The sequence below is a fragment of the Chiloscyllium punctatum genome, chromosome 3, assembly GCF_047496795.1.
Source record: "Chiloscyllium punctatum isolate Juve2018m chromosome 3, sChiPun1.3, whole genome shotgun sequence".
Lineage (NCBI taxonomy): Eukaryota > Metazoa > Chordata > Chondrichthyes > Orectolobiformes > Hemiscylliidae > Chiloscyllium > Chiloscyllium punctatum.
Window position 1 is genome coordinate 130,774,284 of NC_092741.1, and position 25,699 is coordinate 130,799,982.

Below are 25,699 nucleotides of genomic sequence, written 5' to 3' on the forward strand. Positions count from 1 at the left end.
CAAATTCCACCATCTGCTGTAGTGGGATTCGAACGTAGGTCCTCAAAACATTACTTGGGTCTCGAGATTAAAGGTCCAATGATAACACCAGCAGGCCATCACTTTCCCTAACATTTTCCCTATGAATTGCTGTTATTCCATTCATTGTTCTATTATGAAATCTGACTCAGAATGTGAATATATGCTGCATTCAAGTGTAACAAAAGATACTAGGCTTATGTTTCATAAAAGTAGGTGGATACTGAAGTTTCTAAGTAGCTTGTTCTTCCCCCCTGCTGACTTTCTATTTTTTTTATCATAGCTACTTTCAGTTTGCATTAACCCATACAGCTCCTCGTTTCAATCACAGGGTTTGTCACCATTTAACTGAGGCAGCATCCAAGGAGCAAGAAAATCGACATTTTGGGCAAAAGCCCTTCATCAGGTGATGAAGGGCTTTTGCCCGAAAAGTCGATTTTCCTGCTCCTCGGATGCTGCTTGAACTGCTGTGCTTTTCTAGCACCACGCTAATCTAGAATCTGGTTTCCAGCATCTGCAGTCCTCGTTTTTACCCACCATTTAACTGAGACAAGCAAACTTTTACAATGCACTAAACCCATATCCCTTAAGAATGGAAACAGACCTCAAGCAATACAAGATAGTCTCTCAAGAAAATCCAAAGTATAATTGAGAAGTAATAAAAAACACCAGTGTATCATGTTTGACAGTAGATATACTAGGAAGGCTTCAGCTGTACTTACTTGGATGTCTGATTTTGTGGCTCAAAGCCATCAGGCGTTCCAATTCTGAAAAATATAAGGCAGATAGTTTTCACCTGGTGACAGATTTTGTAAGACTTTACTTTTTATGAGATTTGATGAAACCCAATACACTGTTTACATTCAATTGAATACATTTCTCCATTCATACCATCTAGTGTTAAGTGTTGTTTGGATAACAAAAAAAACTCTGGTAAAAAAGGAATCTGCTCATTGACTTATCAGTTTCCCAACCAGAATTTTCCTGCTGAACTCGACTGCCTGTGCAATAAGCACAGTTAAGACAAAGATCAAAATCTAATTATTTTAACCAGATGAAGAGAGACTGAAATTCAAAATGACCTGCTTCAAGACAACTGAATAATGTGCCAATGTGTCTATGTGTGTCACACTCTATATTTCAGATTCCAGATCTTGTCCCACCTTGTGGGAATAAACATAGTGAAGGTGAACCAGCAGCAGGTGAATTCTGAGTGCTGGCCTCTTCCCCACATTTTCCAATGATAACAGCGAGAGAGATAACTCCTGGAGGGAGTAAAGATTTAAAACTAACTTTGAAGCTCTGAGGCTCTAAAGGATGCCTGAAATAACAGATTTAGAGGTAATCAGCTGTGGGTTCAAGTCCTTTAGAAGATGGTTGTAGGAATTGTGTTTAGTCTCAGCTACGAAAATAGCCACCGAGGCCTCACAAGAACAAGAACTGAATTCTCAAGGTTTCTCAGGAAATCTTCCCACATGTACTATCATGAGACAAGAAAGTTGGGTACGATTGGAAATGTTGGCATGCCAATCAGCTATCTGATAAATCTGGGATGATACTCTGGTGGAACTGAATTTTTCTCAGCCTGTCAATCGAGGGAATATATCTAGAAACAGCCTTCGCTGAAGGAATGCGTACCTTCCTTTTCTAGGTTATAACTGGAAGAGATGCCATCAGTGTCTGATACTGCCACAGAGTATGTTCCTAAATCTGCCATGTCAGGATGTTTGAAGATTAATTTAGACCTGGAAGAGCAAAAACAGTTGTAGATTTTTAAAAATGCAACAATGTATGACACTTTAGCCTGAACATATTCTTCCACATCCTTTACCCAAACCCACACCCCTGGCCTTGTGAACACATGGGCTGCCTTCATCACAGCCAACCCATTTTCACCTACTAACAGTCCTTATTATCTGCTTTTCTTTCACCCTGGTTCACCATTATCCACCCCTTTGCCCAACACGAGTTCTGAGGAAGGGTCAATTGACCCGAACGTTATCTCTGACTTCTCTCCATAGATGCTGCCAGTCCAGCTGAGCTTTTCCAGCAATTTCTGTTTTTGTTGCTGTTCTCTTTCTTTAGACTCCATCACCACCTATCATTTATACTTCTATATGAATTATATTTTGTTCCTGTTCCTCTGCCCAATATTGATTAGATTAACTTCAGACAGATGGAGTTTAATTTAGATAAATGCAAGGTGCTGCACTTTGGGAAAGCAAATCTTAGCAGGACTTATACACTTAATGGTAAGATACTAGGGAGTGCTGCTGAACAAAGAAACCTTGGACTGCAGGTTCATAACTCCTTGAAAATAGAGTTAAGGGTAGATAGGATTGTGAAGAAGGCGTTTGGTATGCTTTCCTTTATTGGTCAGAGTATTGAGTACAGGAGTTGGGAGGTCATGTTGCAGGACATTGTTAGGCCACGTTTGGAATATTGCATGCAATTCTGGTGTCCTTCTTATTGGAAAGATGTTGTGAAACTTGAAAGGGTTCAGAAAAGATTTACAAGGATATTGCCAGGGTTGGAGGATTTGAGCTCTAGGGAGAGGCTAAACAGGCTAGTGCTGTTTTCCCTGGAGCGTCGGAGGATGAGGGATGACCTCATAGAGGCTTATAAAATCATGAGGGGCATGGATAAGTTAAATAAACAAGGTCTGTTCCCTGCGGGGCGGGAGTCCAGAACTAGAGGGCAGAGGTTTAGGGTGAGAGGGGAAGGATATAAAAGAGACCTAAAGGGTAACTTTTTCACGCAGGGAGTGGTGTGTGTGTGGAATAGGCTTCCAGAGGAAGTGGTGGAGGCAGGTATAATTGCAACATTTAAAAGGCATCTGGATGAGTATATCAATAGGAATGGTTTGGAGGGATATGGGCCGGGTGTTGGCAGGTGGGATTAGATTGGTCAGCATGGACGAGTTGGACCAAAGGGTCTGTTTCTGTGCTGTACATCTTTATGACTTGAAAAGCAAAGGGAAATTCCCCATTACTTTGACTCAGCACCATAGGACACATTCGACTGACAGAGCTCCATATTGGATAGTGGGGTCTTGAGATTTTTAATGCTGAATAGTGAAGTGTTGTAATGACTGCCATTGGGCGGGGCCCAGATCTACTAACGATACATCCCTTCGGGTGTCAACTGCCAATCACAACACTTTCACAGGAGGGTCCATAATATATGCAGCTGAAAATGAATGGATAGGTCCCAGTGGTATTCCTTTGGAAAAGACATTACGTATCATTCTTAGGCTGTTAGCAACAGTGAATGTCAGGGTCAACTATGGGCCTTTGATTGTCAGTGTTGCTAGAGTGTGTTGGTTCTTAAACCTTTCCCAGGTGGGTTTCAAACTTACAGAAATCAGAAGCAAGTAATCAATTTTTCAATTCCCAAGACACCAGGCACATTGCAATGGCTCCTCTCCTCCCCTCATTCAGTGCTAACACGAATAATGGTGTTCGCCATGAAAATTTAAATTTCCCCGATGGGAAAAGGGATGGATATTTCACCCTGCCCCACCCCACCGCCATCTGTCTTTCCCAAGCCATCCTAAGAATTAGGAACATCCAAGATCAATCCACTTGTAACAAAGATTGTTTGCATTTGAACCAACAACATGCACCTACCATAGAACAAAACATGCGACTAGAGAGAAATCAGAGATTTATAGCAAAATGACAAAGTTTCTAATATATACTGGCATGGAGATTGGCTACAGCTGCTCAGGAGGATTTAAACTAGTAAGGTCAGGGATTGGGACCCAGGGAAATAATTAGGGAAGAGATCAGGCTGAGATTGTAACAGTTGGGAAAAGGAGAAAGGTAAACAATCAGGGCAGGCAGGAACAAAGTAGAGAACAACAAAGGATTGATAAATTAAACTGCATCTATTTCAATACAAGAGGCCTAACAGATAAGGCAGATTAACTCAGGGCACGGTTAGGAACATGGAACTAGGATATCATAGCAGTTATAGAGACGTAGCTCAGGAATGGACAGGATTGGCAGCTGAATGTTCCAGGGTATAGATGCTATAAGAAAGATGGGGGGGGGGGGGGGCAAGAGAGGAGAGGGCGAGGCAATTTTGATCAGGGATAACATTACATTTGTACTTGAGGAGGATATTCCTGGGAATACATCCAGAGAAATTATTTGAGTGGAACTGAGAAATAAGAAAGGAATGATCACATTGGGATTGTACTATAGACCCTCAAGTAGTCAGTAGGAAATTGAGAAACAAATGTGTAAGGAGATCTGTTATCTGTAAGAGTAATAGGATGGTTATGGTAGGGGATTTTAATTTTCCAAATATAGACTGGAACTGCCATAGTGTTAAGTGGTTGGATGTTGTGGAATTTGTTAAGTGTGAACAAGAAAAGTTTCTGATTCAGTATTGGATGTACCTACTGGAGAAGGTGCAAAATATTACCTAATTTTGGGAAGTAAAGCAGGGTAGGTGACTGAGTTTCCAATGGGGGAACATTTTGGGGCCAGTGACCATAATTCTATTTGTTTTAAAATAGTGATGGAAAAGGATAGATCAGATCTAAAAGTTAAAGTTCTAAATTGGAGGAAGGCCAAGAACTTTCAAAGGTTGATTGGGGGAAGATGATTGCAGGTAAAGGGACAGTTGGAAGGTGGGAAGCCTTCAAAACTGAGGCGAGAGACCAAAGACCGTGTGTTCCTATTCGAGTGAAAGGCAAAGCTGGTAGGGAAAGGGAATATTGGATGACTAAAGAAAGGTTTTGGTCAAGAAAAAGAAGAAAGCATATGTCAGGTACAGGCAGCAGACATCGAGCGGATGCTGAGATGAATATAAAGTCAGTCAAAGCATACTTAAAAGGGAAATCAGGAGGGCAAAAGGGGAACATGCAATAGCTTTTGCAAATACGGTTAAGGAGCATCCAAAGGGACTTTATAAATACATTAAGTACAAAAGGGTAACTAGGGAGAGAAACGGACCCTTAATGATCAGCAAGGTTGCCTATGTTTGGAACTGCAGGAGATGAGGGAGATACTAAACAAGTATTTTGCATCAGTCTTCACTGTGGAGAAGGATATAGAAAATATAGGACATGGGGAAATAAATAGTAATATCTTGAAAAATGTCCACATTACGGAGGAGGTGGTGCTGGATGTCTTAAACACATAAAGGTGAACAAATCCCCAGGATCTAATCAGGTGCTGTCTAGAATTCTGTGGGAAGCAGGGAAGTGATTGCTGGGCCCTCTGCTAAGATATTTATATTATCGATAGCCCCAGGTGAGGTGCCAGAAGACTGGAGGTTAGCTAACGTGGTACCATTATTTAAGAAAGGTGGGAAAGAAAAGCCAGGAACTATAGACTGGTGAGCCTGAGATCAGTGGTGGGCAAACTGTTGGAGGGGATCCTGAGGGACAGACTTTACATGTATTTGGAAAGGCAAGGACTGATTAGGGGTAGTCAACATGGCTTTATGCATGGGAAATTGTGATGCAGTATTTTAATTGAGATTTTTTGAAGAGGCAATGAAGAGGATTAATGGGAAAGAGTGGTGGACGTGATCTATATGGACTTCAATAAGGCATTCAACAAGATTCCTCGTGGTAGACTGTTAGCAAGGTGAGATCACATGGAATACAAGGTAAAATACCATTTGGATACAGAACTGTCTCAAAGATTGGAGACAGAAAGTGATGGCGGAGTGTTGCTTGTTAGACTGGAGGCCTGTGACCAATGGTGTGCCGTAAGGATCGGTGCTTGGTCCACTGCTTTTCATCATTTACATAAAATATTTGGACGTGAATATAGGAGGTATGGTTGGTAAATTTAAAAATGACACTAAAATTGGAGATTTTAGTGGAGAGCAAAGAAGGTTACCTCAGAGTACAATGGGATCATGATCAGATGGAGTTTAATTTAGATAAATGTGAGGTGCTGCATTTTGGAAAGGCAAATCAGGGCAGGTGTTATAGACTAAATGGTACAGTCCTGGGGAGTGTTGCTGAATAGAGACCTTGGAGTTCAGGTTTACAGTTCCTTGAAACTGGAGTCTAAGGTAGACAGGATAGTGAAGAGAGTGTTTGGTATGCTTTCCTGTATTGGGCAATTCTTCGGGTATAGGAGAGAGGAGGTCATGTTCAGGACATTGGTTCAGGCACTTTTGGAATATTGTGTGCAATTTTGGTCGCCCTGCTATAGGAAGGATGTTGTGAAACTTGAAAGGGTTCAGAAAAGATTTACAAGGATGTTGCCAGGTTTGCAGTGTTTGAGCAAAAGGGAGAAGCTGAATAGGCTGGGGCTATTTACCCTGGAGTGTCAGAGGCTGAGGGGTGACCTTATAGATGTTTATAAAGTCATGAGGGGCATGGAGAGGGTAAATAGACAAGGTATCTTCCCTGGGGTGGGAGAGTCCAGAACAAGAGGGCATAAGCTTAAAGTGAGAGGGGAGAGGGGACCTAAGAAGCAACTTTTCCATACAGAAGGTGGTGGGTGTAAGGAATGCATTGCTAGAGGAAGTGAAGGCTGGTGTAATTACAACATTTAAAAGGCATTTGAATGGGTATATGAATAGGAAGGGTTTGGAAAGATATGGACTGGGTGCTGGCTGGTGGGACTAGTTTGGGTTGGGATATCTGATCAGCATGGACGAGTTGGACCAAAATGTCTGTTTCCATGCTGTGCATCTCTACAACTCTATAACTATGTATTTGTTACTCTTAGCTTTTCAAGGAAAGGGGGCCCAGTTATCCTGAATGGTGCCCCAGGAAATCCCATTCACCAGGTGCCAAGGCTGAGAAAGGTGGAGCAGAGATGGATTATGCCAGATCTCTCTCTCTCTCTTTTCCATCGATCCAGGGGTCTTGAACATTTCTAGGAGGTAGAACCATGTCTGGGGCTGCAAAAGGCAACGGCCCAGTGGTAGAATGGATCAAAAGGGCTGCTTTTCTGATCATTACTGTAAATGCAGAATGAGCCATATGAGCTGTAAGGGAAGATGAATCTTGACCAGATGGCTGATGAAGAAGCAGTGCTCCGAAAGCTAGTATTTCCAAGTAATCCTATTGGACTATAACCAGGTGTTGTATGATTTTTAACTTTAAACAACATGAGAACCTGGAGCTCTTGAGTCTCCAAAAGATAACTCCCAGCATTTAACATAACCTAAAATAGACAAAACTAATCAACCTACTTTTCACCATCTGTTTCAACGTGGACCTTTGAGAAATCAGTTATTTCCTCATAGGCTTTGCCCCAAGAAAATTGGGAGGCATCAGTCATATCGTGGCACTCAAAGCCCAAGTAGATATTTCCTTCTGCATCAACACCACTTGTGATTTCCTTCGTTCCTTAAAGTCAAGAGTAAGACAGAGATACAATATTAACAGTGTGCTTACATGATTAGAAGTATTGCTAATGGGGGACATTTTAGGTTCAGAATACAACTCCACTTCATAAATCAAAACAATGCTCTGCGTTCCATGAGACATTGAATGGGTTCTTCCACCAATACTGGGACACTTTTGTGAAAATAATTGGCAGGGTCTCAAAGTACTTTCAGCATAAAGTGAGAAACACAGCATCAAAAGGATGAACACTACCCGATCTTCAAAACCAGGATCTTAGGTTGGAAGCGGATTTCACATTGCATGACAAGATGACCTAGCCTCAGATAGTTTCAGAGAAACCCTTTAAAAGTATGAAAGATCTTGCTCTATTTCCCAAATTGCAAAAGAACCACCTTTTGAGCGTGAATTTTAGTTGGGGAGAGGAGGTGTTGATTGCCCCTTACCTCCTCCCACTTCATTTCCTGGTCAAAAACTCTACTCACTTTGGAAAAGATCTCCCCTCGACTCTTCATTAAGAGGTGAGTTAAGGTTCAATAGACTTATGTCTTACCTACCCACCATAAATATTCAGTCTGAAGGGGTATGGCCAGGTATATGGTGGGCTAGCTATTTTATTTTTATTGTTAATAATATTATTATCCTATTTTACATGCTCAGCTGTTGAAAATACACCAGAAATGGGGCCATAAAACACCCCCATTGAATAAATTACTGACAAATCTCTGAATACAGGGAATATTTTGAACTAAAACTATTAAAAGCAATCATCAAGGAACTTTTAACAGCACGTTCCAAACCCATAACTTCTACCATCAAGAAGGTCAAGGGCAGCAGAGGCATAGGAACACAACCACCTGTAAGTTCTCCCTCAAATCTCACACCATTCTGACTTAGAGTTATGTTGCAATTCCTTCGCTCTCCTTAGGTCAGAATCCTGGAACTTCATTGACAGCAGCATTGTGGATATCCCTAAACTTCATGGAGTGCAGAGATTCAAGAAGGCAGCTCATCACCAACTTTGCAAAGACAATTAGGAATAGGCAAAAATGGCAGTCTAGCCAGTGACACCGACATTCCATGAGCAACTATTCAAACGACCCTCTAGATTCTTTCCTCCTGTTTAAAGGGCGGCGTGGTGGCTCAGTGGTTAGCACTGCTGTCTCACACGGGTTCAATTCCAGCCTTGGCTAACTGTGTGGAGATTGCATGCTCTCTGCATGTCTGCTTGGGCTTCTTCTGGGTGCTCTGGTTTCCTCCCTCAGTCCAAAACATACACAGATTGGGTGGACTGGCTATGGTAAATTTTCTGCAACATCCTGGAGTGTACAGGCTAGGTGGATTAGCCACGGTAAATGCAGGGTTACGGGGATAGGGTGGTAGGCTGGGTTTGGATGGGATGCTGTTCAGACGGTTGGTGCAGATTCGATGGGCCGAATGGCCTCTTTCCCCACTGTAGGGATTCTATAACTATATAATTTCATACTTCCTGTAGAGTCATTACCAAGTTATAATTGGCCATTTACCCAGCCCTGTCATTTATAAGCAAGAACGCATAGTGTACCTGGCCTGACTTGAATGAGGATGGGTTCGGAAGGCTCAGAGGGTCTGCCCTGACCAGCTGTATTCACAGCATGGACTCTGAAAATGTAGCTTCTTCCTTCCTCTAAATTAGTCACCTGTGAAATTAATGAAGTCAAAACAGAACTTTAAAAAATATTTCTTGTTAAATTATATTAAATGCAGTCATGTTCCTTCAGGAGTTCCTTCAGAAAGTGGACTTACTCCTGATGAAAATGGAACTGAAGCATGTAAAAGCAACATAAACTATATAGCAACTCCAGTGTAACTTTGATTCATTAGTTAGGAAGTAAAGACTTTCTTTTGCTGGGCACTGTAGTTTGGTCTATTTCTAGGTTGACATCATTTCACACAGTGATCCAATCCCTAAACTGATTCAGAGATCTGACTTAATGGAAAGCCAGGAGTTCACTGTTCCAAATAAAGTGTGTTTTTAGCTTGCCCAAAGAAATAATTGGTTACAGTATAAGGTATTTCAGTCTTGCGGATGAGAAAATTCCAAAGTTTGATATCTGTGGCGTTAATTGAACTCAGGGGCAATGTCAGGTTTTTAACAAGGAGAAGACCCTTGGAGCTCTCAGACTTGCTTGATTGAAACATGCATGTGACTGTGTGATAGCAGAATAGAAAGAAACTTAAAAATTGGTCTTACATGAAGTGATTGTTTGTAATTTTGAAGGGAGCTTGGTTTTTAATGATGATTTTATCTCCACAGTTTTTGCCTTTCCTCTCCTGAAGGTGATTGGTGCTAACATACAGTTCCTAGAATGTAGGCAGCTTCTGTGAAAGCTCATTCAAGTGGCCAGTCTAATAAATTTTAACAAGCCATTGACTATGCGCGCCATCACAGCCAAGCCTGATCCAATTGTCATAAAACAGCCACACATGGATACTGGTTAACTTAGTAGAGGGGCTTTAAGGTCTATTTCAACTCAGTTGTAAATACCTCAAAGTAAATCAATGTATTTAGCATAAAGTATACATTACTCATTCCTTACCTTCAAATAGCGAGTGGATACCTCTTTCTCCGTTATAGCTCTCCATTCATCAGAATCTGTCTCGCAGATATCCACTGTGTAGCCAGTGACAGCACTGTTGCCAGTGTAAATTGGTGCCTTCCACAAGATCACAAGAGAATGCTTTCTTATTTCACAGAATGTCAAGTCATAAGGTGGCCCTGGACAGTGTGTAGAAAATAAGGAAAAACATCTTAGTGTTACCCAATATCATGACTTTGGCAGTGTCCTGCACTAAGTGAAGTAATGGTCAGAATTAAATGTAGGTACAGGTGAGGGGAGGCTTGCAGTGGTATCCATATTTCTTGCTGCAGTCATTTCTCAGTCACCAGAGACCTGATTTTTAAATAAAATCTTGCACTTTGATATATTAGATGGCCTAAATATAGTGTTTACAGGAAAGTTAGGTGAGAATATGTGTTCATGGTGGTTGGAGCAGGTGGAGAGTCTGGGGTTCTGATTTGGTGCATCTTCTGATCTTAGGATGTTCCAAACTGCTTCACAGTGAATGAAGTGTTGGTCAACATTGTAATGTCAACATGTACAGGCTGAACATTGAGTGTCATCCCAAGTTTGAAACAATGTTTGTCACATACTTACTTTTTAATAGCCAAGTAGCTGGAATATCAAGATGCAATATTTCTTTTAATATCTCAGGGCACTGCACTTTGTCCCTGTGAATGGATCCCAGAGATTATAGGCTATATTAAGATACTGATGGTAGGCTCCCTGTTTCTCAGTGTATATAATCTTTTCAAGGTCAACATCAGGGTGTATAACCATTTAAAGGGTCATCGCCAGGATATATACTCATTTATAGGGTCATCACCTAGGTATATACCCACCTAAAGGGTAATTGCACAAAACTTTAATTAGCATGAGGCAGAAAATGCTACCTTTTCAAGAATTCCCCACTTTCACAGCTGCTGAAAAATTGGAGGCTGGGTAATTCTGCGTACTAACAGCGCCATCAAGAATGATGGCTGCTATTCGTATTAGAAGTAGGTGAAGGAGATGATGGGGTCAGTTAATGACCCATCTATCAGGTATCCTATACTAGCACAAGCTCTCTTGAATATCTATCCTTCGCCCTCCACCAGAACATAAAGGCCCACGTGAATTGGGCAATTCCCAGCTGATTTAGCTTTTACTTCAGCATCTTTGCAACTCCTAGCCAAGGCTTAATTTAGACTTTCTACCTGCAAGGACCAGGCATTTGGTCTCTCATTATTGCTGCCATCAAATTCTTGCCAATGCAATTTTAAATGAACATATATTCCTCAACTGAGCAGTTAGTCTGTATTTAGAGTGACTTTATAGTGATGTCCTGTCGCTAATTCTCCTACCTGGTTCTGACATGGTCCATGCCTCACATTTGAAAGCCCGACTGGAATCTGAAGGGACGCCAACACCACCCACGTTCATAGCACTGATTTTAAACTCGTAGAAAGAGCCTCCTTTCAGGTTTTCAACCTTTCACAGAGCAACAAAATAAAGAAAACATCAACATTGCAATCGCCATGAAAACTTCAAACCACTTAAAATCAATCCATGCTGTATTGAGTGGTGCATTTGCCAACCAAATTCATTTTGACAAGCATTATCCAAATTGTCTGTCATAAATTGGTTGGTTAGTTCAGTTGGCTGAATGGCTGGTTTGTGATGCAGTGTAATAAAAACAACACACGTTCAACTCCCGGACTACTTGAGGTCACCATGGCAACCTTGTCTTCTCCACTCCTTCTAAGCTAGTTGAGGCATGGTGACCCTCAGGTTATGCCTACCAAAGGTTGCCTCTATCTAATGAAAGCAGCCTAAGGTCTTCTCGAACTATGACAACTTTTACTTTCAAAATCCATGGGATTTACAGAGAAACAGCAGAGACAAGGAAGTCACAGTGGACAACTTCAAGAACTCTAGCACAGCTTCAACTCCTTTGAGATTTAGTCTAACCCAGTTCCTGATATGGCTGAGTGACCTGAAATTGCAGTGACAAAGACATTATGTTGACATGAGTGGCTAATTAGGCTCTGAAGATAATATTGAAAAAAAATGGCTGACTCTTGATAAAACAGCGAACACCAGTAAGCAAAAAACTGGTAATCTCAGCTGCTCATCCTTGGAAAAAAAAATCCAGAGGCAGTCTTATTAAAAACCCATATTTACTAAATGGGATAAAAGTTCAACCAAGAACATATTAAAAAGTGGATACACGAGTTGGGCAAGACAAATTTAGGATTGATATTGGTCAATTTTATTTTTACACAGAGGGCTTCCAATAGTTTAGAATGTACAATTATCAGGAAGATTATTTGATTCTGAAAGGCTGGATTCATTCAGGTGGTGTAATAGGAAATATTATATCTTTACTTTGAAACGATGAGACAAAGTTGACAGAATCACCTTCAGCTGAATCCTTATGACTATAATAGGAAGATCACGTTTTTGACAAAATTAAATATACTTATGAATGCTATAAAGAATTGGTATGGGGACTCTCAGCGTGAACTCAAACACTCTTAGTCTGCAGAACACCAATCTGTTAATCTCTTAAATGCTTTGAAAGAGCAGGGCTAATTTTCCTGGGCCAAGTAATAGGAGGAAGGTGTAGATCTTTTCCCCTTTCACATTGCTCAGGGCTTCTGTGACTGTTTTCAACAGCAAGAAGGACTTTAATTATTTGACCTCAATGTGACGCTCAATTTTCACCTCGAGCAGTCAGCAACCTATTTTTAGGGACCAGAAGAAAGTGGTATTTTACATTTTGTCAGTGAGAGTCCTTTTGATCAGGGATTCTGATTGAGTGAGTGCTTGATGGGTAGCACTTTGTTCAGGTAGCTTTTAAGTTTAGACCATAGACTCTTGTTCTGTAATACCAGCTTGAAGCCTAAAGTGGTGTTCTGATTTCTGCTTCTCAAGGCCAGCAAAAACATAGCTAAGTCCTCAGTAATGATCTGGCTCATTTATTCAGGTGAACCTTGATCTATTGGCAGGTATATCATGTATTTGCCCAACGTCCAGGCAGAGAAAGGATACAACATTTGGTTCCACAATGTTTCTTCCAAATGCACTATACAACGCATTTACCAGCATATAGCTTTAAATGATTTGAAAGGTGACTCACTTTTACTTTTTCCAATGTTTACATAAATGCACCTACCTTTAGGAAGTTAAATGTGTCAATTTATTTACCATAGGTGAAATGGAATAAAAATAAATTTGCAAAACAGTGGTAATGAATTGGCACTGAGCCATCAAGCATGTCCAATATCCTTTCAAAATACTTCAATACAAAGAAAAAAGTACATAATGTCCAGCCAATTCTCAACTCCATTTAAATCCTCTCAAAATATGATTTTTCAGTTATCAATATTAATAGACAGTGGTTATATTGATCCCAACAGGCCAGAGGCTGCATACTATGGTAGACATAAAATGGTAAGATTTATTCTTCAATCCCTAAATATCACTTTGGCAAAATACAGAAAAGAGATTAGGTAGGAGGGATTGCACATGTGTAATAGAGCTGCTGAATGTTCATAATATTCATTTCAACCCTAACATTAGGCAATCCTAATATTCTCCATTACATGTACATAATGCTCACTATACTAATTTTCTCCTTGGCCTCGCCCGATTACTGTCTAATGTTTGGTCAGGAATTTGCTGAAAATATAATTTTAGCACATTTTCAGTAACAGTAGTACACTCTAATGCAAAGAAATAATAAATCCTTGATCTTAACCACGTATATTTCAAAAGTTTGATTCTGTGTGATTTACCAACCAATTCTGCAGTATGTCACATTTGGTGACTGGCTAGTAGAAACAAAAGGAAGCTCTTCACATTTGTGGGAAATAGTTTCCCTTCCTAAAAATATTAAACATGACACTAACTTTGTAAACTCTTCCAGTGATTGGTTTGATGTTGCTTTCATGCCAATGTAGGTCAGTGATTTCACGATGATCCATGTAGTATCCAATGATATCTGAGCCTCCAGTAAACCGTGGTGCCTTCCAGCCCAGCGTCATGGAGTCGTTTGTGCAGTCAAGGAGAGTTATACCATAAGGTGATGATGGGGCAGCTACGGGGAGATAAAGAGTGAGGAAACTAAATTCTAACTTCAAATCTCAAGGTATCATCTACTAATTCCAAATTACTTAAACAAAAAGTCCTTTCTTGAGTGAAGTTGCCAACTGTCCATGTCAATAAAGGCTATCCTACTATTCAACTAAAGTAGAAGAAGGATTAATACTTCTTTAAGATGCCAGATATACTTGAGACATAGTATGCAATCGCATCTAGTTTACATTAGATTTTTAGAATATTGTTACATGACTGATAGCGTTATTTAAATGCAGAGGTACAGAACAAATAAATTCCAATTATGTTGTTGAGCATACATTAGTGTCCTGCTAAGAAAGCTGAGCACGGATCTGCTCCTGGGTCTCCAAAGAGCTTTCAAATGTCAGGGCGATGGGATATTTGGTCTCTGCTAGCATCAATGAAGTTAACAATTGATTATATAAGGTTGTTTTTGAATTTCACTCTGCAGCCAGAAGCTTCCATCATCTGGGACTATTTTCAACCTTGTTGCAACACAAAATATCATGAACTTAGCAGCTTCACATCCAAGATTGTGTTGGTGCAGCGTAAATCAATGCAGATTAGAATGATAACTGGCATCAATGAGGCTTTGAATAATTGTAATTAATAACTATTCTAAAAAGAGGCAATGGATCTGTGCTCAATCACCACATTCCCTGTGAGAGTTAAAACAATTTTTTTCCACACTTAGCACACTGATGATTTATACTTAATAGGGAGTGAGTATTAACTGTGTTTATAAGATGGGATTGTTAATACTTTCATCCATTAAAGAGCAACATAGTGCTTTAAGATATTGTTAGCCAAAAAGAAGTGTGCTTGATATTTCTTCACACTTGGTCTAATACCTACCATGAGGGATACCACCTCCTAAAATGATCACATAAAGAAAGTCACTTGGCACAGCAAAGTAGTAATATCCAAACTCTTTTTTTAAAAAAAACATTCAATGGCACCTGAGCATAGAAACCAATTTTGGCAAAAATTTCAGCCATTTACTTAACACAATCATCTCTATGACTTTATAACCATTTAACATTCCTATCAACTATTTCAGTATCTAGCACTGGTCTTCACTATAGAAAATACAAGCATCATCCCAGAAATTGCTGAAAATCAGAAAACCGAAGGGAGAGAAGAACACAAGAAATTTCCAACGCAGGAAACTACAGACCAGTTAGCTTAACATCTATCATAAGGAAACCATTAGAATCTATGTTTAAAGATGTTATGGCAACACACTTAGAGAAGTTCAAGGTAATCAGGCAGAGTATACACAGAACAAATACAGAAAATACTGGAGAAACCCAGTGGGTTGGACAGCAACTACAGTTAGGAGAAAGTGAGAACTGCAGACGCTGGAAATCAGACTCAAAAAGTGTGGTGCTGGAAAAGCACAGTAGGTCAGGCAAAATCCAAGGAGCAGAACAATCGACGTTTCAGGTATAATCCCTTTATCAGGCATGTTAGGCAGCACTAATTCTACTGGATTCTGAAGGAGTCATATCAGACTTGAAACATTAACTCTGTTTCTCTCCCCACAGATGCTGCCAGACTTGTTGAGATTCTCCAGAATTTTCCTAATTTATTTCAGATTTTCATTATCCACAGGATTTTGCTTTTATTGGAGTCAATGTGATTTTTTGAAAAGGAAATAACATACAACCAACTTATTTGAGTTCTTTGTTGTGGATATTAAGGACTTGGTGGATTAATTGTGCTTAATCAAGTGCTACATTAAAGGTTATTGTGGAAAATCAAAGTTTACGGTGTACCAGGTATCATAGGCATGTATACACGATTGATTATCCAACAGACAAGAGGGAGTAGGCATTAACAGGTCATTTTCTGGATTGGCAAGATGCAATAAGTGGTGTGCTACAGCCATTAATGCTGGAGCCTCAACTTTTTACAATGATGTGAAGGGGCAGAAGGTATGGTTGGCAAATTTGCTGATGACACAAAGAAAGGTTGTAAGTTGTGAAGAGTTTGTAAGGCTACAAAGGGATATAGTTAGATTAAGTGAGGAGCAAAGATCTGATAAATGGAGTGAAATTGCCCAGTTTGGCAGAAAGAATAGAAAAACAGTTTATCTGAATTGTGAAAAGTTGCAAAGCTCTGAGCTGCAGAGACATCTGGGTGTCCTCTTGCATGAATCACAAAAGGTTAGTATAGCAAGTATTTAGAAAAATGATAAATTTTATCATTTATTGTGAGAACTGTTGAATACAAAAGTATGCTTCAGTTATACATAGCACATTGGTGGGATTGCATTTAAACTATTGTGTACGGTATTGATCTCCTTATAAAACGAAGGATGTAAATTCTTTGGTAATAGTTCAGAGAAGATTTACTAGAATAATTCATCCAATGGGCAAGTTGTCTTATGAACAAGGGATGGACAGGCTAGGTTTGTAGCTGCTTGAGTTTAAAAGGGTAAGAGGTGACTTAATTGATACAGAAGATCCTGAGGGGTCTTGACAGGGTGGATGTGGAGAAGATGTTTCATCTTGTGGGAGAATCTGTAACTCAGGATCACAGTTACAAAATAAGTGGTCAACCACTGAAGACAGAGATGAGATTATTTTTCTCCCATAGGTTTGTGAAGAACTCTCTTGTTCAAAAGATGGTGGAAGCAGTGTGTTTGAGTACTTTTAAGACAGAGTAAATTGAAGACTGCTGTGTACTCTGCTTAACAGAAAGATGGCTCACTCCTGCTATACCTGATTATGCCATACAACCTGAAGGTTTCTCAGTTCACCGAATAGACCGTTCAGCATCTGCAGGCAAGGCAAAGGGTGGCGGAGTCTGCTTCCTGATCAACTGGAGTGACCCTGGCAAGTTACTGCACCCCGGACATAAAATAACTCACAGTGAAGTGTCATCCTTACTATCTGCCTCACGGGTTCACCTTTGCTTTCGTGATAGCAGTCTACACCTCACCTCATACTGAAGTGAAGAGTGCCCTTGATGAATTATGCAACACCACAAACAGTTTTGAGACAGAATACCCCAAGGCCTTGTACATTATAACCAGTAACTTCAACCAGGCCAACATTATGCAAGCGCTACCAAAATACCAACAACACATTTCCTGTCTCACCAGTGATCTGAACATCCTTGACCATTGCTATACAATCATCAACAATGCCATTCCCCTGTCTGCACTTTGGAAAATCAGATCACAATGCAATGCTCCTGCTCTGGCTTATACATAGAAATTGAAGAGTGAGGACTCAGTACAGAAAATAGTGCTGTGTTGGTCTGAGGCAACTGAAGGCCTTCTATGGGACTTCTAAGACTCAATGGACTGGTCCCTTTGAAGAACGTAGCTGCCAACCTAACTAAGTATGCCACTACCAATGCAGACTTCATTAGTAAGTATGTAGAAGACTGGGTGCTGAAGACGTTAATCGGAATATTACCCAGCCAGAAACCGTGGATGAGCCAAGAGGTCCACTCCCTATTGAAATCCAGGTCTGAAGTGACCCTGATCTATTCAAGGAAATCCAGGTACAACCTTCCCAAGACCATTAGGGATGCCAAGAGGCAATACTAAACTAAGGTTGAGACCCAGACTAACCACACGGACATTTGTGGCAAGGCTTACACAACATTACGGGCTGCAAAATGAAGTCAAACAGAATCGTGCACAACTGTACATCGCTATCCAATGAGCTCAATGCATTCCATGCTTGTTTTGAACAAAAAGTTAGTGAAATGATGTCATCTGCCCCAACAGCCTTAGATGCACCTGTACCCACGGTCACCATCACTGATGTTCGATCAGCCTTCTTGAAAGTGAACCCACGGAAAGCGATTTGCTCACATGGAGTCCCCATCATTCACTCAGATCTTGTGCGGACCAGCTGGTGGGAGTATTCGGTGACAACTTTCACCTCTCCTTACTTCGTTCTGAAGTCCCCAGCTACTTTAAGACCACCATCATCCTGGTGCCAAAGTGAAATCACACAGCTTGCCTCAATGACAACCACCCAGTGGCTCCAACCTCCACAATTATGAAGTGCGTGAAGAGGTTAGAAATGGCTCATATCAACTCCAGCCTACGTCAGGCTCTGACTTATTGATGACAGCTCTACTCTCAACACCATAATTCCAAATAAACACATCTCCAAACTCTCAGACCTAGGTCTTGGACTACCACCCCCCCCCCCCCCCCACCCTCCCCCACCACTGTACCTAGATCCTTGACTTCCTGACCTATAGAGTCCAATCAGAAAGAATAGGCAACAACATCTTCTCCATGATAATCCTCAACACCAGTGCCCTACAAGGCTGTGAACACAACCCCTTACTATAGTTCTTATACACCCATGACCATGTGGCCAAATTCTGCCCCAAACCTTATGAAGATGGAATACAGGAAAGAGATCGAGTGTTTAGCAGCATGGTGTAAAGAGTGATGATCCTGGGAGTGATGATCACCAACAATCTGTCCTGATACACTCATGTCAATGTGAGGTCAAGAAAACACAACAACGCCTCTATTTCCTCAGGAGGGTAAGGAAATGCGACATGTCCACCAATACTCTTACCAATTTTTATAGAGGCACCATAGAAAGCATCCTGTCTGGATGAATCACAACGTGGAATGGTAACTACTCTTTTTAAGACTGCAAGAAACTGCAGAGAGTTGTTAATACAACCCAGTCCATCATGAAAACTTGCCTTCTATCCATTGACTCCATCTAGACTTCCCACTGCCTCAAGAAAGCAACCAACATAATCAAACTCCCCTCCCACCCTGGTTATACTTTCTTGCACCCTCTTTCCTCGGGCAGAAGATATGAAAGTTAGAATACACGTATGAACAGATTCAAAATCAGCTTCTTCCCTGCTGTTATCAGACTTTTGAACAGTCCTCTCAAATGTTAGTGCTGATCTTTCTCTCTCTGCACCTTCTTTGAGGGTCTGTATTCTGCACTCTGTTCTGCTACTCTGTATTTTGTCTGGTACGACCTGCCTGGAGAGATGCAGAACAACACCTTTCACTGTATCTCAGCACGTGTGGCAACAATAAATCAAATCAAACCAAATCCAAATGTCTACCTCAGTGTACAAGGGATCTTGACCAGATGGGCCAATGGGTCGAGGAGTGACACGTGGAGTTTAATTTAGATAAATGTGAGGTGCTGCATTTTGGAAAGGCAAATCATACCAGGACTTATACACTTTATGGGATGGTCCCAGGAAGTGTTGCTGAATAAAGAGTTCTTGGAGTGCAGGTTCATATTTCCTTGAAAGTGGAGTCCAAAGTCGACAAGATAGTGAAGAAGGCATTTGGTATGCTTCCCTTTATTGGTCAGTGCATCGAGTATAGGAGTTGGGAGGTCATGTGTGGCTGTACAGGACATTGGCTAGGCCACTTTTGAATACTGCATGCAATTCTGGTCTCTCTTCTATAGGAAGGATGTTGTGAAACATGAAAGGGTTGAGAAAAGATTTCCAGGGATTGGAGAGTTTGGGCTATAGGGAGAGGCTGAATAGACTGGGACTATTTTCTTTTGAGTATTGGAGGCTGAAGGATGATCTCATAGAGATTTATAAAATCATGAGGGGCATGGATAGGGTTAAATAGACAAGGTTGTTCCCTGGGGTGGGCAATCCAAAATTAGAGGGCATAGGTTTAAGTTGAGAGGGGAAAGGTTTAAAAGGGACCCAAGGGGCAAGTGTTTCATGCAGAGGGTGGTGAATGTATGGAATGAACTTCCAGAGAAAGCGGTGGAGGCTGGTACAAATACAACATTTGCAAAGGCATCTGGATGGGTATGTGAATAGGAAGGGTTTAGAGGGATATGGGCCAAATGCTGGCAACTGGGACTAGATTTATTTAGGATATGTGGTTGGCACAGATGAGTTGAACGGAAGGGTCTGCTTTGATGATGTACATTTCTATGACTCTATACATGGGGATGAAAGGTTATCAGAGGTATTGGGAATGTGAATTAATCAGATGAGACATGGTATTGTTGATAGTGGAACAGGTTTAAGGGCCAGCCAAATGGCTTACTCCTGCTCCTGATTTGTATGTATGTATATAATTCACTGAAGGTGTTAATCCTTTACAGTTCACAGCTCCATTAATGTAGCTGACAGTTGAATGGCATATCCAAGATTTCAGCCTTTAATAGCTAAGATGAATTCTGCACTGCTCCATCCATACCTTCAGTTCTCTTCAACTATAATTCACAAAAGCTGACAAGATTATTGCACTGAATCATGAGTGAAGAACATTCAATATGTCATAAAGGATAAGTTAACATTTCTAAAAAATTAAAATAAGGTATTAGTTTCTAATTTCTATATCAAGACTTGGTAAATTTTGCCAGAATATTCAATTGCAAAAATACAGGATAAATTTTCCAGAATTATATAAAGAAAATAAAAACAATAAAGCTAATTCAAGCTCCTACACTAACATTTTTGAGCAGTATTTTTACCTCTCTCCATTATGTTACATGACTTGCTACATCATTTTACTGCTTCCCTCAACATGGAAACAACTTATTAAAAAGCCAGCTGTGATTCCCATCCTAGTTCCATGCCTTAACTTACAGGAACACAAGATAGAATTTTCTCATTTTCACTTGAAGTGGCTTGTCAAGGGAAATTCAAGGTATCCTGCCAGGCCTAGCTCAGTGATTTTTTTTCTCATGCAATCTGCTGCACTTCATCAACTATGCAACCAGGTTCGTGTGCATCTTTCTCTATAAATCATGCCTGGCCACAACTAGTACCCTCCATATTTTTAGTATCCCACTGCACACAATTTCAGACTCTAAAACCCAGGAAGCAGCCTCCACATGAGCTCGAGCATCTACACCCAGGCCAATGCACAGTGGAAAGGAGAAAGTGAGGACTGCAGATGCTGGAGAAATTTGAACAACCTGTGGGTGTCCCTGAATTCCAAAGAAAAGTGTTGAAGGGCTGAAGTGGTGTGAGAGTTAAACCATGGGCAGGTATGGTGAATCTAGTGGTTGGCAATGCCAATTAGAATGAATAATGTGTCAAGGAGGATGGTGGTCATGGACCATGCAAGGACATGGTTGTAGGACATAGTTAGATGATGGCTGTGATAAGCAATTGGTGAGCTGCAGCACCAGGTAGCTGCTTCAATTTCCAAGCTATCCAGTTTCTCAGCGAACATTTGAAAGGAACATATAAATAAGGTGAGTTGGATCTTTAATGAGCTGCAAATACGTGGAAATAAAATATTGCAGCTCAGTAGTGAGACTCTGAGGTCGCCATTTAAGACCTGAGGGAACAATTAGGACAATGTTTCTTTACACTGAGAGTCCAATTATTTCATTTTCCTATTGTTTTCCACCTTTTTAGCCATTTCTCACAACACACCAGGGAGGGAAAAATGCTGCCCAATTATCCCAAAATCAATATAGACTGTGAACATTCAAATAACTTATTGAGAAATTGTAAAGTAATTTTCTGTGTGTTGTTACACTTTCTCAGGAGAATTATGGAAATGTTGCTTTTACCTGGTTTATTTTGCTTTTTTTTTTTCATATTTCTCTGTGAGGAATGAGATAAATCTTGAACTACATACAGGGCTATTAATATCTGACATACATAACCAATGCATAAACTAACATTGCTTAGTTGCTGTTTCATTTCAGTCATGTTCTCTTGTATCTGTGTCTTTGCAAAAAGAAAACTGTTCTTCTAAGTTATTGTAATTTTTACAAATACTTTAATATATATATATTTATTAGGCATCTGTACAAACAGAAGTTGTGATAGATAATGGTGCCACCACACATTTTTAAAATCTGAAAAGCCATCAGTCATACTTTATTCCAAACACTTAATCATGGAATACTGCAGGACAGAAGGGGACCATTCAGTCTGTGTTGACACTTTCAAGTTAGCGCCCCTCTTTCCCCATATCCTTCCACAATTTTCTCCTAATATTTACCAATTCCTTTCTGAAAAGTGCCTTTGAATTCTCCAGGCAAGGCATTCAAAAATATTAAATTCCAACCTTTAGTTGCATTGGTAACAATTTTAAACCCAATGCTTTGTATTTCTTTTATTATTATGTATTTACTGTTTGAAAATCAGGAATATGTACTCACTCAGAGCTGCTTGGACAGTAATAGGATCTGATTCTTGAGACATCTCACTTGTTCCCAAAGCATTAACTGCCTTCACACGGAAGATGTACTTATGTCCATTCTTTAGACCATGAACAACAAATCTAAATGGAGAAAAACACAGGGAGAATTGCTGAAATAATTCTTCAGTTAGGTTTATATATTCACATGTTCCCACAAATTGCCAGTCTGTACTTAATTTTGGAAATGGTATATTTTGTTTTCACCTGGGAAAAATCTAAATGTGCAAAACACTTGAATGGTATTAAATCTCACCTTTTCTTTACTTTGTTACTAAGTAATTTTTCCTACATGTTTACATTTACTGAACTTATAACTATTAGTAGTAGAGTTAATGCAAAAAATAAATCCATTCCAAGCAAAATTAATGTACAAGGCCCAGAAATCCAGAAACACAATAAGTTGTATTTGCACCAAGATTGGCTCTACTGGTACAAAAACAGAAATTGCTGGGAATGTTCAGCAGGCCTGGCAGCAACTGAAGAGAGAAATCAGAGTTAATCTTTCAGTTCAAGTGACCCTTCCTCAGAACCGATCTGTTGATGCCACTCTGCCAGGGTTACAGAACAAGTAGGAAGGCAAAATCTATGAAGTAGTCCTTTCAGAATCTACAGAAATAAATTATCTCATGGACCCAAGCTGCTTGAATCCACGGATAGGGTTCACTTGCAGCCTTTTGGAAGTCTATTGCTCTCATAGATCTCACTGTGGGGTCTCTAACATTATGGCAAGTTTGAATCAGGAACACAGGAATGCTCAGTAAAGAGGTCTCCAACTTCAGTTCTTCCTGGACTTATAAAGGACAGGCAGAAGTTCCTGCGTAAGCAGGGATCCAGCATGTACCCACTGAGCTGTTCAACCAGTCTACAATATTATTTAATATATGTATATACATATATATAAATATACATATAATATACATACATGCATACATACATACATACATACAAATTAAGGGATGCTGATTTTGTGGACTTCTACTTTAAACTAAAATGTTATTTTTAATGCAGACAACTTGAAGACAAGTTTGCAACAATGACCTTGTGTATTTCACAGGCTTGTGATTGCAGGGCTGCCAGTCATTGGTTCTCACCAGGCAGGAATCAATATAATAGCCAATCAGGTCTTTGGCACTTTTTGAAGGTGTCCAATGCACAACAATCGAATGCTTTGTGTTTCTTGCGCATCGAACACCAGAGGGCGAAGCTGGAATTTCTGCAAAAGGTAATAAGATGTTAAAAACGTAAGTCACTATTATAATATTAATGATCATGTCAACAGTGGACTGGAAGCAATATTCACCAGCATTGCTCAGTAAGATTTCATCCCTTCCCTGTAAAGAAGTAGTCCGTACAGAAATTGGACAACATCCCAGTTTGGTCAGCGTTGTGACAAGTAACATTTACGTGACTTAAAGGCAGATGCTGACCATCTCAAAAATGAGTTATTTTCAACCAATGGTTTCACCACCAAGTTATCCATGATAGACATCATTGGGTCACCATTGACCAAAAGCTTAATTAGGCTACCCCAATTAACACAATGGTTCCTAAAGTGTGTAAGGAGGCTGGGTAGTCTAATGAGTAGGCCCCACAAATTTATTCTTGTATCAACAAGATCCATGTCAGAGCACTAGAATACTCTCCTCTCAACTGGAGGTCTGCAGAAACATTCAAGACAGCTCAGATTGCTTAATTGGGTACCTTGCCAATGCTCATTCTCTGCACCACTGACATACTGCAGTGAGAATACTCTACAGAATACAATGTAGCAATTTTGATAGGGACTTCCTTCCCTTCACAACCTTGTTACCTAAGGCTAAAGGAACATTGTAGGGAAAACCTGGGTCATCCTGAGTTGGATATATACTGCCACCTCTTCACCACTGCCAAATCAATATCCCAGAATTTAGAAATGTTGCAGTAGCTCAAGAAATCCATGACTCTGGAAAATACGGGATGTGAAGCAGTTAACTAAAACCAAAACAGAATTATTTATTGCTCTTAAAACTATAATAAAGAACAGAATTCCACTTGATGCCACCAATGGTCGACACCCAAACTGTTGCAGAGGAAAGGCCAGCTTGGTATTTGATTTAGTCCAAAGACCTGTACCAAGTTAGCTGATCGTAGTTGGTGCAAGAGTTTGAACAGCCCTAAATGAGTAAAGAGAAATACATCAGCCAGTCTTTATTTCAATACTAATCATTGTGTTGAGATTCATTCTGGAACGTCCATGGCTATGGATAAGGTTGAAAGGTAATGCTACCTACATACAAAAATGAATTATTGAATTAAGGGGTTGACTTATGAGGGAAGGTAGAGTGGATTGATCCTATATTGGAGGAAGATATATTTGAGGAAGGTGAATAACTCTAAATGTTATAATAGAATTGGATTGGAAAATGTTTCAAGTGATTTTCCTGCACTGAACTTTGCTCTCTGATATAACTTCACCATTAAACTACTGTGTTGTCTGTTTGCAATTAATATTTTCATTGGTCAAGCAGAATGTGGTGATCACATTCCACATGTTCTTCAAGAAACGCAAAACATGCATGCTGTTAATTCCACATTGAAATTTGGACAACATTGTGACTAAAAATATTACCAATGCGTTCCTGAACTGTAACTGGTCCAGTCGATGCTGATGGCTGGCTCATACCAAACTTGTTCACAGCAAAAACACGGAATTCGTAGGATTTTCCTTCAGCCAAGTCAAATATAGCAAAACGTGGGGATCTTGCTGCAATCTCCTGGTTGACCCTTTGCCAAGATGCACTGCCAGCCATGGTCTGAAAGAGAAGGAATATCATTATTATAGAAACTGTTTGGTTAATCATTTGCAGCCCTAAAATGGGACACATTCCTGACAAGATGCCTGAAATTGATTTTCCGACAGTTGCATTTTGGGGACGGTTCAGAGCAGGTTCACTCATTAGATTCCTGAAATTAAAGGGGTTGACTTGTGAGGGAAGGTAGAGTGGATCGATTCTATATTATTTGAGTTTAGAAGAATGAGAGGTAATCTTATTGAAATATAACATTCTAAGCCTGTTTTACAGAATCACTGCTGAAATGAGGTTTTCCTTCATGGGCGAATTGAGGACGAGGGATGTAGTTTTAAAAAAAAGAAAGGGTGTCCCCCAATTAAGATGGAGATAAATCTCATCTTTGAGAAGGTCAGTAATCTTTGGAAATCTCTACCAAAGAGAGCAATGGAGGCTGGATCATTGAATATATTCAGTGCTGAATTAGACAGATTTTTGATCTACAAGGGGTCAAAGGTTAGGGGGTTGAAAGGAAAGTGGAACACTAGGCCACAATTTTATTGGCTGGCAGAGGTCCCTCAAATGGCTTCCCCCTACTTCTTCTCTTCTTGATTTCCCCAGCTCTTCATTAGAATAAATTAGAGAAATAAAAAATAACATTGCACCGCTTTCTGGATGTAAAGACCAGAGAGAGGCATGGCCGGTATATTTCCTTCTCAGGGCCTGATTA

At 40.2% G+C, this 25,699-nt stretch overlaps 1 protein-coding gene across 3 annotated transcripts in view; it reads right to left on the reverse strand.

Annotated features, from left to right (window-relative positions):
- myom2b (myomesin 2b) overlaps window positions 1-25,699 on the reverse strand; it is a 121,229-nt gene that overhangs the window by 23,693 nt on the left and 71,837 nt on the right. For 2 of the 3 annotated variants that reach the window (XM_072560725.1, XM_072560714.1), the window contains exons 15-25: window positions 24,810-24,993; window positions 23,240-23,414; window positions 22,161-22,282; window positions 14,902-14,919; window positions 13,839-14,026; window positions 11,289-11,415; window positions 9,925-10,103; window positions 8,910-9,024; window positions 7,192-7,348; window positions 1,657-1,763; window positions 741-785 (exon numbers count right to left, since the gene is read on the reverse strand). In XM_072560725.1, the coding sequence (XP_072416826.1) occupies window positions 741-785; window positions 1,657-1,763; window positions 7,192-7,348; window positions 8,910-9,024; window positions 9,925-10,103; window positions 11,289-11,415; window positions 13,839-14,026; window positions 14,902-14,919; window positions 22,161-22,282; window positions 23,240-23,414; window positions 24,810-24,993 (1,417 nt within the window). The remainder of the gene's footprint in view (window positions 1-740; window positions 786-1,656; window positions 1,764-7,191; window positions 7,349-8,909; window positions 9,025-9,924; window positions 10,104-11,288; window positions 11,416-13,838; window positions 14,027-14,901; window positions 14,920-22,160; window positions 22,283-23,239; window positions 23,415-24,809; window positions 24,994-25,699) is intronic. The other variant, XM_072560732.1, reaches the window with a different exon arrangement.